This window comes from Anas acuta, chromosome 3 (assembly GCF_963932015.1).
Source record: "Anas acuta chromosome 3, bAnaAcu1.1, whole genome shotgun sequence".
Classification (NCBI taxonomy): Eukaryota; Metazoa; Chordata; class Aves; order Anseriformes; family Anatidae; genus Anas; species Anas acuta.
This window is the reverse complement of record NC_088981.1, coordinates 6,270,064-6,282,714: the sequence shown is the minus strand read 5'-3', so window position 1 is coordinate 6,282,714 and position 12,651 is coordinate 6,270,064. Positions and strand designations below refer to the sequence as shown.

The 12,651-nt window shown below is 48.3% G+C and overlaps 1 protein-coding gene across 6 annotated transcripts in view; it reads left to right on the top strand.

Moving 5' to 3' along the window:
• PAK5 (p21 (RAC1) activated kinase 5) overlaps positions 1 to 12,651 on the top strand; it is an 82,670-nt gene that overhangs the window by 64,928 nt on the left and 5,091 nt on the right. For all 6 annotated transcript variants that reach the window (XM_068675416.1, XM_068675417.1, XM_068675420.1 and 3 more), the window contains 3 exons: positions 4,196 to 4,687; positions 7,708 to 7,841; positions 9,865 to 9,991. In XM_068675416.1, the coding sequence (XP_068531517.1) occupies positions 4,196 to 4,687; positions 7,708 to 7,841; positions 9,865 to 9,991 (753 nt within the window). The remainder of the gene's footprint in view (positions 1 to 4,195; positions 4,688 to 7,707; positions 7,842 to 9,864; positions 9,992 to 12,651) is intronic.

Genomic DNA, 12,651 nt, shown 5'->3' with positions numbered 1-12,651 from the left:
ATCGCTCCGATGGTGACCCGCTTGGTTATTAGATGGAAAAGCCTTAAAAGATGACAGGTGCCTTATTAGATGACATCCACTGTTCCACAAGAGGGGGTTTCCTTTTTTTCAGTGCAGATCACACTGAGCATTACCAGGTTCCCTTAGCAACAGGCACCGAGATGAGAGTGCGTTTCCCAGGGCTGGAATGGCCCTGCTGTGCCGGCACGTGCCAGATGTGCTGGGGTTGGCAGTTGTCAAGTGCCACCATCCCTTCTGCTGCTCAGTGCTGATGTGCACAGCACTTTTTGGTCTGGGCTGTCGGCGCTGAGAACCTGGTCCTGGCAGCTTCAGCCCCAGAAGTCGTCCCATAGCCTCATACCAGAGGCATGCGCTCAGGATTTGTCTACTTTGTAATGTCCAAAGTTCTCATCTCAACTTTTTTTTTTTTTTTTCCCCAGATTTCATCAAAGCACAAATCTGGGCTTTTGAGTTTGAGGGTAAATTATGGGGAGGGGGGAGGAGAAAAGTGACCACATCTCCTCCTGTGCCTTTTCTGGGCTTGGGCTATGGTGAGAGGGCTGCGGGTGTGCAGTTACCTGGGTGCAGGAGTGAGGAGTTAAAGCACAAGTTCTGGAAGTCGCGAGGAAAGCCTGGGATGGGCTATCTGCCATTTCCTTCCTTTAAAGCAATCGTTCTGTCAGAGTTCAGGAGGAAGAAGGACAAATCCACAGATAATTCAAAGACTCCCTTGTGCCTGCTGCTGCCGGTGTTACGGCATTCAGGAGGGCTGAAGGCTGAGGTGTATTTTGCAGGGCTCTGAGCACTCCAGACAGCTTGAAAAATGCCCCATTAAAATGCAGTAACAACTTTTATAAAAAAAAAAAAAAAAAGATACCTCCATGCAAGATTCATTGTGAGCTGTTTCTCCCCTTGGAGCACCAAAAACACTCCTACGGGCTTGGTGCGGTGAAACTGGATGATTCACTGCTAGATGCAGCAGTTTCAGTCCCCAAACACATCTGCAGCTCCGGGGAGCGAACGGCAGCTCCGTGCCTCGGCTGATTGTTGAGGAGGCTTCTTTTCAAGGAGGCATTAGTAAGATAATGGTTCATTAAATGGGTTTACTAAATGAGAATCAGGGCTCAGATCAGATATTGTACAAATGAGATTGGCTTTAAAGAAGAATTAAAAGGGGAGAAAACAGAAGCGCTGAAAAAGTCTGCAGGCACAACTGTGTGGCTTCAAAACGCATTGAACAAAAGGGAGTCACCTCAGTACTGCCACGATCCCAAACCCATCCCACCAAGTCTGCGTACTGCACGAAGGTCTCCTCCTATTTCTGGGCAGCCTGTAGTGCACGTTTCTCCTTCACCCTCCTCTTCAACCCAGGCCCTTTTGAACTGCACCCTGTTACTTTGAAGCTCCTTTGCCATCACTTTTTTTGCAGTGGTTCCCCGTGACCCTTTCCTGTCCCTCCTGCCAGGGGCCGTGGTTCCTGCTCTCCCTGTCTTTGCCCGTCCCTTCCACACCTTTTATTTCAGCAAGCCGAAACCTAACCCAAGTGAAATCTTATTTTACATTTACCGACAGGCAACCCCGTCTCGCCAGGGGCTGCCTGCCCCCGGGGAAGGTGCTGGTTCTGGCTGCAGTGCTGTGGCTGCCGTCACCGCCGCAGCCCATCGTGCCAGCACTCACGCTTTCGGCGACTGCAGATCACCCAGTGACAGCCGAGAGCAAAATATTTGCCCGAGCAGACCGTGCTATGGGGCAAGCCATCCCATACAGACACGGGGGTGTTCCCACCGCATGCACAACAGGATGGGGGCTGCTGTCATCAGCCTGGGAGCTACACTGAGTTTGCACACAGCATTATTGCCACCTTTAGCAGCAAAAATTGTCTGCTGCAGGGAGCTGGGTGGTGCTGCGAGGCAGCCAAGTGACCCGCGCGGAGCAGCAGGGCATCGCCATGCGCTGCGGAGCCGTGATGGATGGCGTGTCACAGCCTCATCTGCCCCCTTGACCTGCTGGTGCAGGGGAGCAGAGCTGCTTTTTTCTCTCCTTTGTAGTATTTAAAGGCTTTCCTTTCAGCAGGTAATTGCGTTCAGTAGCAGAATGGGATTAGTAGTGGAATAAGGGTGTTCAGGTTTGCCCTGATGCGAAGAACCGCATGCGGATACAGCCTGGGAGGAGAGGTGGGGCTGATTTGGTCACTTGCGCTCCTGTTTTTTTGTAGGATTGCTTGGCATTCAGGTAGTGCCTGGGTTTTCCTCGTGCTGCAAGCTGGTTATCAAATGCTAACTTCACAAAGCTTTCGATAATTTGGAGAAAGACCGCTCAGCCCCGGAATTTGCCTTTTACTATGTCAGCGCAGGGCATGCTCAGTTCCTCGGTACGGATTTATCTAGCTTGAATTTCTAGACTGGGCTTTCCCCTTCTTAATTTTAAAAATAGCTTTTTTACAGTCTAATCGCTCATTTAGGTGGCTCTGTGTACGGAGACCTACAGGATGGGGTAACCGAGCTCCCCTCCCTGCCCTGAAGCACCGGAGCAATTCTCGGTGTTAAGCAGCTTGGCGGCTGCAATGCCCTGCGTGCAATTCTGCAATTCGTGGTGCCCTGACCCCCTTCTGTTCACAGCTCTCTGCGTGACGGAGGAAGCGTGAGGATGCCCCGAAGCACCTGCACGTGCTCTTACACCAGTGCAGCCTCCCTCCTGTGCTGCGCTCGCTGCGGCAGGAGGGAACCCAGAGGGCAGCCCCGGTGCAAGGCACGAGGAAGAGGGAAGAGGCGAGCGCTCTCCCCGCACCCAGGCTGGAAACTCCTCCTCGCTGCGCAGCGGGGCGCGGTGATAAATGGATGCTGCGGCAGATTTTTTTTTTCTTTTCCTTTTTTTTTTTTTTTTTTGCAGTCGTAGCATAAAACGGTCAAATGATGTTCCACCGCAGAATTCAATTTCACAGTTCAGTTGGGTCCTTGATTACACTGCCAAATTCAGATTAATGTGCGTTTAACTAACATGGATCAGGGGCTCCTGGCTGGCAGCCAGCAGCAGGAGCAGGCCCCGGGAGCTGCGCCGGCTCTGCTGCTCTGTCCACCCCTGCACGCCGCCACCCAAATTGATTGATTAAATGAATTCATCGCCGTAATTATTTGTAATTGTGCTACATCGCCAGCCTGTGTCTGACCACCCCCCCGCCCCTCGATGCTCCACGTGTCGTCAGGAGTCACACACGTTATATCATCAGTGTGGGGATGCTGTTTTCTGGGGAAAAGGAAAAGCATATTCTTGTTTCAGATGCATTTTTTGTCTTACGTCCTTTTGTATGTTTGGATGGAGACAAGGTGTTTTGTTTGTGAAGGTGCAGTATTCATCTGCTTGCAGTGTGAGAAGCTTAGAAAAGCTTGGGAGAATACAAGAAAGGAAACTGCAAGTGACAAAGGCCTCCCTGCGGGATCATCTCCTCGCGATTGTCTCTTATTTCAGATGAAAATTAGCAGTTTCGTGACACCACAGTTAAGGAGTGTGTCACTTCGGGAAATGATTTAAGAAATGGTAAATTGAATTAGTCTCCTCGTCACGGCTCGCTCGGAGGAGGTCCCTCTGTAAACTCCACCGGGTGGCTTCCAGCTCTTATCCCAAGCAGGTTGTGTGCTCATGGAATGGGAACTCCCCGGGATTTACCCCGCACCTTGAGTTTGGTGCTGCTTTGCTGTTTGCTTTGTGGTCTGCAGCTCTCCCCACGCTGCTGGGGTCGGGGTGTCCTGCAGCCCTGCTGCTGCGTGTGGGGATAGCAGGGAAGACCCTGCTCTTTAAAGCTGAGTGGGGATAAAAAGGGGAAAGAGAAAACTGAAACAGGATGGGGGCTGCATCTGCTCTCGAATTTGAATTTGCAAAAGGGTTTCTAGTTGTGATTGGGGTGGATTATTGGAGAAAATGGCTCAGAGAACCTGCAAGGAACTGCAAATACAGAGCAAATACTTTTTTTTTGGAGCCTATTCTGTCATTAAACAAAGATTAGGATGTCTGCAAACGGGTACCTGGCCATAAAAATGGGTACCAGCAGTGTCCCTTGGACAAGAACGGGTCCATGCAGGAGCATGCTGTGCTGGCACCCCGCTGAGCACGTCTGGGGTGCTGAGCACGAGCCGAGTGGTGAGGGCTGGCTGGAAACCCATCTCTGCACCCACCTTCATCTTCTGCTTTTGTGTTGCAGGTGGATTACGACCGAGCGCAGCTGGTAGTCAGCCCGCCGCTCTCCGGGTCGGACACCTACCCACGGGGCCCAGCAAAGCTACCTCAAAGTCAAAGCAAAGTCAGCTACTCCAGCAGCAGCTACCAGTACCCCCTGGTCTACCACAAAGCGTCCCACTATCACCAGCCACCCCTCCAGCCCGGCTCTCCCTATATTTCCACCGCCTCCTACCCCAGCTCCCCCAGTATCACGTCAAGTGCTTACCCCCCGCCCAGCTGGGGCTCCTCCTCGGACCAGCAGCCCTCCAGGGTGTCCCACGAACAGTTCCGAGCCGCCCTGCAGCTGGTCGTCAGCCCCGGCGACCCCCGGGAGTACCTGGACAGCTTCATCAAGATCGGGGAGGGCTCCACGGGGATCGTCTGCATCGCCACCGAGAAGCACACGGGCAAGCAGGTGGCCGTCAAGAAGATGGATCTCAGGAAGCAGCAGAGAAGGGAGCTGCTCTTCAATGAGGTGCGTTGCTTCGGGTAGCACGGCCTGAAACGGGGACTGAAGGCCCACGGTGGCCTTCACGTCTGTCTAAAAGAGGTGCTGAGGTCCTGGCTTCAAACCTGTAACATGGTGGAAGTCACAGGGAACAACTAAGAAATCTACCAGCCGGTGCATGCAGCCTACAGCTGCATAGACACAGCCCAGTTGCCTTTTTCACACCATTTTCTGGTAGAGTTTATTCTTTGAGGTGGAGGATCCAGACTAACACGACTGTTTAAGAAGCATATGCACTGTACTCGGACATTCGCATGCTTATTTTATTCTTCCTTCCCCTCCTAACGCTTTGCTTTCTTGTGGGTTAGGAAGCAAAGAGCTGACCGTCCCTTTTTCATGGAACCATCTATATTAATTCCCACATCTCCTGAGAGGTTATAGCCAGTTCAGAGACCACTGCTGGTTACACAGAATTGTTTTTCCCATGCCCATTATTTTAAATTTAAGAACACTGATTTTCCTTTGCCATTTTTTCATCCGTCTGTTCGGTGCTGTGGGTTCCTTCTGCAGTGTGAAGAGTTTCTCCTTTTTAATTCTTACCCTCCTGTAGACATCAGTGCTGTGTATTCTCCGCTCTTTTCGAGATCACTTACTTACAGATACGCTGATCAATGCCAGAAACACTGCAGGTCCCTAGGGAAACCTCTTGTGAGAAACACTTGATCCGATCTCTTGTTTCCTGAATTTTAGCTGTAGCAGGCTCCTCGTTCAGCACATGGAAGTCTGGTTTCCTTTCACATTTTTTAAATACTGAAGGATTTTCTTTAAAGACTTTCGATCTGGCGCCTCCTTGAAATCCCAGCAGACTAGTCTCGAGCAGGACTGCACACTGTAAAAAAAACTCTAAGAGGATTTTGAGGCACAAATTTCTATGCTGTTCCCTATTATATCATACTGTGATTGTTAGTGTCACGATAGCAGCTACTATTTCCAGTAGCTTGCCGAGCACAGAACCTGGATCAACCTGTGGTTGTTTCGGTCTCCCTGGGGCCCCCTTGAGCCCAGGGGTGACACTCACCACTTCCTGCGCTTTGGGTGCTTACAAGCAATGGGTCAGTCACAATGGTGGCAGCTCAGCCAATTTGTACTCAATTTCCTTTAGGACTTGAGGTCAGCACCGTCCTCCTGGGTGCACTCGTCACTGTTCATTGTGCCAGTCCCTCCCGAAACCTCCTCTACTGCCATTTGGCCAGAGACAGACCCTCTGCTGCATCAAACAGCCCTACAGAGGGGAAATTTGGGCTCCCTGATGGCGGAGAGGGTGCCAGCCATCCAAGCCATGGCCCGATTGTTGCTTTATAGGAGCTTTTCAATAAACCTTGCTCATTTCTACACAGTTCTCCTTTCTGCAGTCCATGACCATGCTGGGTATTTTGGCTTTATTTTGCCTCTGCTGGAAGACTGCACTGAATTGCTCTGCGTAGCTCTAACAGAGCATCTCATGAGTGGTAGCATCTTGCAGCAGGCTGTACATGCTGTGCAGGGCCAGGCTGCTTCCCTGACACGCTCTGCTCACTCGCCTCATCTGAAAATTTCTTTCCAGCATGCCTCCCTCCATCTACACAGGGGCAATCAAAGCCTTCCCTTGCTGTTCTTTTCTATCCCGTTCCCCTTTCTGGCACCCCTCACTATCGCGTGGCTGTTGTCACCACCTCGCCTGAGCTGCTGTTCCTGTAGTCCCAGTCCTGTACGTTCATTCCTAGACGTGGTGCTCAGGCTCACCGGGATCTGCTGAGGCATCCTGCCCCTGCGCTCCTACCTGTCGTGCTCACAGCTCTAAAGTAAAGCTTGGCCCAGCGTCTGTTTTGTGTTAGTTGTAAAATGAAACTGTAGTCATTCAGTTAAGCTTGTTCTCCTTGAGTTTTGTTAGTTTTGTCCCATGCTTTACACAAGAACCCAGCGCTTCTCATGGCTGCACCTCTGGACAAGGTGTTGTCCCAAATCCCCAGCTCTCCTACAGCTTTTTGCTTTAAAACTTCAGAAGTTCAGAGCACTGGAAGTCAAAACAGTAAGTACATTAGAAATACAATTGACCATGGAGGCAAACAAATCTAGCAGATTTCACAGGGACAGAAATTCCTGCTGACTTGAAGGGCTGGAGGCGCTGAGGTCCAGTGTTGCACAACGCAGCCTGAGCTGGAGGATGTCCTGCACCCAGCTGGTACGAGGAACAGGCGTGCAGAGCACCTGTGTAGCAGATTTGCTACAAGATGGCCCCTTATTAGCCATCATCCTTTCCGCACTATTAAATTATTCGGATTTAAGTGAAGATGCTATTGCATATCCAGACAAGCTAGACTGAAGTGAGGAATGAGAAACTATATCCTTGTAGTTCTTCACTTTAACATATATAATAGCAAAATGCACAATTAAGGCAACATTTGGGAGCACCCAGGAGCAGAGTGGAGCTAATCTTGGTGCCTCCCAGTCACTCGAGCTATAATGCCTATCGGCAGTCTGCTCCCTAACCCCACAGCTCCTGTGCTGGTCTCCCCATTTCATTGCCCATGGTGTGGTCAGCAGCCCAGGGGACTCAGAGCCCTTTAATGCCTTATAATAGCCCCGATATTATCAGCTTTCTGTTAAAATTCTGCGCAAAGTGGCGTTTACTTCCTGATGAAGACTTTGATGGGCCGAGCAATTGATTGGGTCAAAAAAATCATCTGTGTTGTACTGAAAGCGACTGGCAGTAAGAAGGCACTGAAGTAAACAGTCCTGTTCCTGCAGTATGGCATAAAACACAATTATTTACCACTTATAATTTAGCAACTGAAGATTCTTCCTTTTTCCTAACGCATTTACGATGACTGTTATTTTATGTAAATAGATTGATTTTGTTTACGCGTTGGCACAAGGATGAGTGAGGCTGTGATTCATAGCGGAGCCCTTACTAAGCACAGAGAGAAAAGTACAGCGAAAAAGAAGGTCAGAACAAGTGTCAGAGAGTGCTTGTAGCAATTCACACACCGCCTTTCTCTTCCTCACAGGTTGTAATCATGAGAGATTACCATCATGAAAACGTGGTTGACATGTACAACAGCTACCTTGTCGGCGATGAGCTGTGGGTTGTGATGGAGTTTCTGGAGGGCGGCGCTTTGACAGACATCGTGACTCACACCAGGTGGGTTGGTGCTCGCCTCACCCCTGCCTCCAGCCCTCGCTTCATGCTCAGGAGAGCAGAGGGGGTGTCCCCAGGCTCCCTGTAGGGGGTTTGTGTGGCTGTGTATGTCTGTGTGTATAGATGCACACGCATAACACATCTATACAAACATGCCAAATGTGCATAAAATACACATGCATGCAAAAGAGAGATATAAATATATACATGGATGTGCTTACATGGCTATATGTGTGTGTCTAGAGAGACATACAGCTATAGAGAGAGCTACACGTGTGCAGGTACCTATATACATACATACACACACTGCAGCACACTCACTTTGCCAGCATAAGTAAGCCACTGCAGATGAATTTCTGTCAGTACAGGTGTTTTTTAAAATAGAAGGGAAAGAAATATCTGGAAGGGCTTGCTGGTAGACGGGGATTTGCTGGAGCTTTCAGTGTTAATTTAGCAGAGATGACTTTTATCCGTTAGCTCCCCAAATGTCAAAAAAAGTGCTTCTTTTCCCCTTTTGGTGATCTGTATTGTTGTCTTTGCTGTCATAACTGTGTCAGTTGTAGGGGTGATTTCTCTTGATACTCATAACCCACATAACTATGCTGTCAGAAATGTTAACTGCAAGCTGAGCCTGAGACATAATGGGAAAATTATTTTTATATCACAGTGTTTGTGCTTACTGTAGAGCTGGTCCCCATGTTTCAGTTAATATTGTAAAGCAATTCGTCAGTCCAAAAGCTGTAGTGCACTGACCAGTGCCTCTTCTCTCTTCCAGTTCCTCTTCTGAGTAGAGCCATTAGATTTTGCAACCCACCTTACATCTGCTCTTCACTCATCTTTTTCCTGATAAGCAGACTAAAATGGGCTCAGAAAGAGGAATACTGTGTTTAATTCTTCCTTTGGAATAAAGAAAATAAATATTTCCACACCAATCCAGTGGGAGAGCATTTAAGCGAGCAAAAAGAAAAGCAAAGAGTAGCAGCAAAGAGTAGTAAATCAGACATGAAAATGGCTTCCCTCATGGTTTAGTGTTCCTCTTAGCCAAAAAAATAAATAAATTTGTATTTTATTTAGGTATTTTATTTTTACATGTTGCCTTAGCTGACATGCTAAAATAAATCACAATATTGCAAGTCAATTGTTAACTACTGCTCCCCAAAACATTAAAAGCTCTATCCGAGATATTTTCTGACAGGAGTTTAACAGCAAACAGCTGTTCCCAGGACACTGCTTCTTAAGAGCTGTCATCTATATTTTGACTCAGAATAGGCATTCCTTAATGTTCTGTGTTGTTTTTTTTTCTTCTTTACATTGCGTGACCTTCTCTTAAAGATATTGCTGAAATACTGCAAGTAGCATCACCAAGTTAAGGCAGAAATGCTTTAAAGCTTCTGTGGGGGTAGCAGAGCCACTGGGGATTGCCAGCAATGGGGCAGCAGGGCTGTGGCACGCAGCCTGTCCCGGCCGTGGCTGCCATGCTGCAGCAGGTGGCTTCTCTAGAAATGCACAGAAATGACCCAATAATTCTCTCACTGTATATTTTTCTACTGAAATATCCTTAATTTTTTATAATAGTTGTAAAGGCAAAGGAAATGCTCCTAAAGTTACACCCAGGGCCTGATGTTTTGCCTGCACAATGAGAGCATTTTTCGTATTTATTCTGTGCCTGATTCCATCCCAGTACTGATTTATCTTCCTTGGCAGCAGTAAGGTTACTGTAAATAAGGCATTTCCAGTATTTCCCAGAGGGAAACAGGCTCACTGTAACACGCTTTATCACATAAAATACTCTGTTTTTTTAATGCTAGAGGGAGACTTCCCCAGACCTTGTCGCAGAGCTGTTCCTTACACAGCATCTCCCTTCTCCAACAGAAGCAGGACTGGAGGGGCGCTCCAGTGCTGTTGCCTAGCAGGGCTGCTGGCCGTCCAGTACTGGTGTGGACGGGAACTTGGTGCCCCTTACTCCAGGTCCCCTCCTTGCTCTCTTCATTAATGCTCAGCGCGTTTTTCCACCTTGGTGTTTCAGGATGAACGAGGAGCAGATAGCGACCGTCTGCCTGTCTGTCCTGAGAGCCCTGTCCTACCTGCACAACCAAGGCGTCATCCACCGTGACATCAAGAGCGACTCCATCCTTCTCACAAGCGACGGGCGGGTGAGCATCCAGCATTTCCCCTGCTGTCTCTCGCTGGCATGCAAGGGGAACAGGTTGGTGGGGGCTGTCATGAAACAGCTGCATGTGTGGCTTGTCAAAGTAACCCTAATTTCAAGAGTCTGTCTTCAGCCCATAACCAAATGTTACATGGTACTGCTGAAACACCCCCCTGGGAGAGCAGCTTGGACCAGAGGAATGTGTAGGAGCCTGGTGACAGTACCCTTCCCGTGCTTTCATTTACTTGGGTGGCTGCTGCTATCAGGGAATTGGTCTTTGTGGTGTGAATGAGTGAGGAGGGAGGGAGAGAAAACGATGCACGTCACCTGCTTAATCAGCAAAATAAAGTTTGCATGCAAAAAAATACTAAAATAGCTCATCACTGTTCAGTCCCAAAGAAATTCCTTACAAGGAACAGGGTGGGTCTGAGCCGTGGTACTTGTGGGCACACAGCCATAAAACCTGAGGCACCTAAAACTTAGGGCACCCAAAGCCTTGTGTTAAAGGAAGTGAAATCACCATAATGTGTAAGACCCTAATTTCTGCACTAGTTTGTATCTCACCTTGTGGCCACATTAGAATAATTCAAGTGAAAATGAAGGCAGTCATGGCCAGAGAGTCCTGTCGGCAGGGTTTGCGGGGTTGCTCCCGTGGAGCTACGCACGTGTCTGAGTCAAGGCTTAGGGAGCGGTTGGACTGAGCCCAGGAGCACCCAGGCACTCTGGAAGCAAACCTAGATCTTCTGGTGCAGAAGGTAAAGCCTTCGGCTTCTCAGTCCCACTCCGATTCCCTAATCAAAGGCTCGCTTTTATAATTCACTTCCATATCACCAAGAGAGGGATTTCCTGCAGCGGTCACAGGCTGCTCCCGTTAATCCTGTCGGGGAAGAAATTTCTACGTGTGTAGGAGTTTTTCAGTTGCAATTTTGATCCATGTTGCTGAAATAGCATCTGATCTGCTTTCAGGCTCTGCATACAGTGCCTCATTATACTCATTACTCCAGTACTTATTATCTGCATTGCAGATTTCTTCATGGCTGTGTTGTGTAATTATCTTTTTTTAGAAAATCGTCTTCTTTTATGTACTCGAATGAGCAATAGATATGCAAAACCTCTTGTACTCCTACAAAAGGAGATTGGGCTCTGCTTCCAAAATATGCATTATTTCTCCCATTCTTCATCCTGTAAACTGAAAAATACATTTAGCATGGAGAACTTGGCTATTATTGGCTTTGTTTCAGAAATACCAACAATCATTTTGCAATTCTGTTAAAAATAATACCCTTAGTTTTTTAAAAAGTAGGGTCTGTACCGAATCAGAAAGAAAACAAATAAGTGCTTATAATAAAATGCTGCTTTACACAATGCTGCAATTTATGAAACTTCCCACTTGACTTGTCCTGGAGCTTTGGGCTCCCATCGCATCCCCAGGTGCTGAGTACACAGTTGGATACACGGTTAATGGACCTTGGGCACTGGCCATCTTCGCACTGGGTGGCGTGTAGCTCAGGGCTCTGGGGCTATCTTAATGTGGAACAGCTTCCAAGAAAACCTCAGTGGTAGCTTCTAGGCCTCCAAATAAATAACTTGGAAAACAAACAAACACAGCAGGCAAGGCTCTGGGGAGATCTTACAGCAGCCTTCCCGTACCTAAAGGGGGCGGCAGCAAAGCTGGGGAGGGACGCTTTGTCAGGGGGTGTAGTGATAGGACAAGGGGTAACGGTTTAAACTAAAAGAGGGTGGGTTTAGATGAGATATTAGGAAGAAATTCTTCACTCAGAGGGTGGTGAGGCGCTGGCCCAGGGTGCCCAGAGGGGCTGTGGCTGCCCCATCCCTGGCAGTGCCCAAGGCCAGGCTGGATGGGTCTGGGGGCAGCCTGGGCTGCTGGGAGGGGGCCCTGCCCATGGTGGGGGGGTTGGAACTGGGTGGGCTTTGAGGTCCCTTCCGACCCAACTCCTTCTGTGATTCAGCCTTAAGAAACGAGCAGTTTCTGGAAGGCGATGATGCCACTGAAACTCAGCCCAGCTTATTTTGTCTAGGCTTGGAGGAGTTTTCACCTTGGTGTTGTACAACAACAGGGAGCGGGAAGGTCATAATTTTCCAGCATTTTTATTGGGGAAAAAAAAAAAATCTGCATATAAGTACAAGCAGGCACATGATGCAGCAAGAGCTGCTCTCCGGAGTGCTCATGTATCCCGTTATTTCTATTTCAGGTCACTGTCACAGCTACTCAAGGACAGTGCCTTCTTTAATTCCTGAGTTCCCAGCACTGGGTGCAGGTCCCCTCATCTCTTGCAGCCTTTTTGGAAACGTCTCTTCTACCTATCCCTGCCTTCCCCAAATTAGCTCCCTTACTAAAGGGAGAAGGTTTCTAGTGATAGCCTGCAGTGTGAGGGCCTCATCTTGAAAAATCATTGTCTGGGCTATGGCTTTCTCTGAGCATTAAATTATGCTCTGTGTGGAAAAAGAAAAGGGGGAGAATGCCAGTTGGTTCAGATGTTTTTTGGCAAACTCATAGATCATAAACCCAATATAAATAAGAGGAGTGATAAGTACCACTTGCAGTGTGTACATTATTGAATATAAGTATACATACGTGCACTGCAAACATGGTGTTTATATATTTGCAATAACAGATTAATTATAAATACTGCTAGTTTGGAA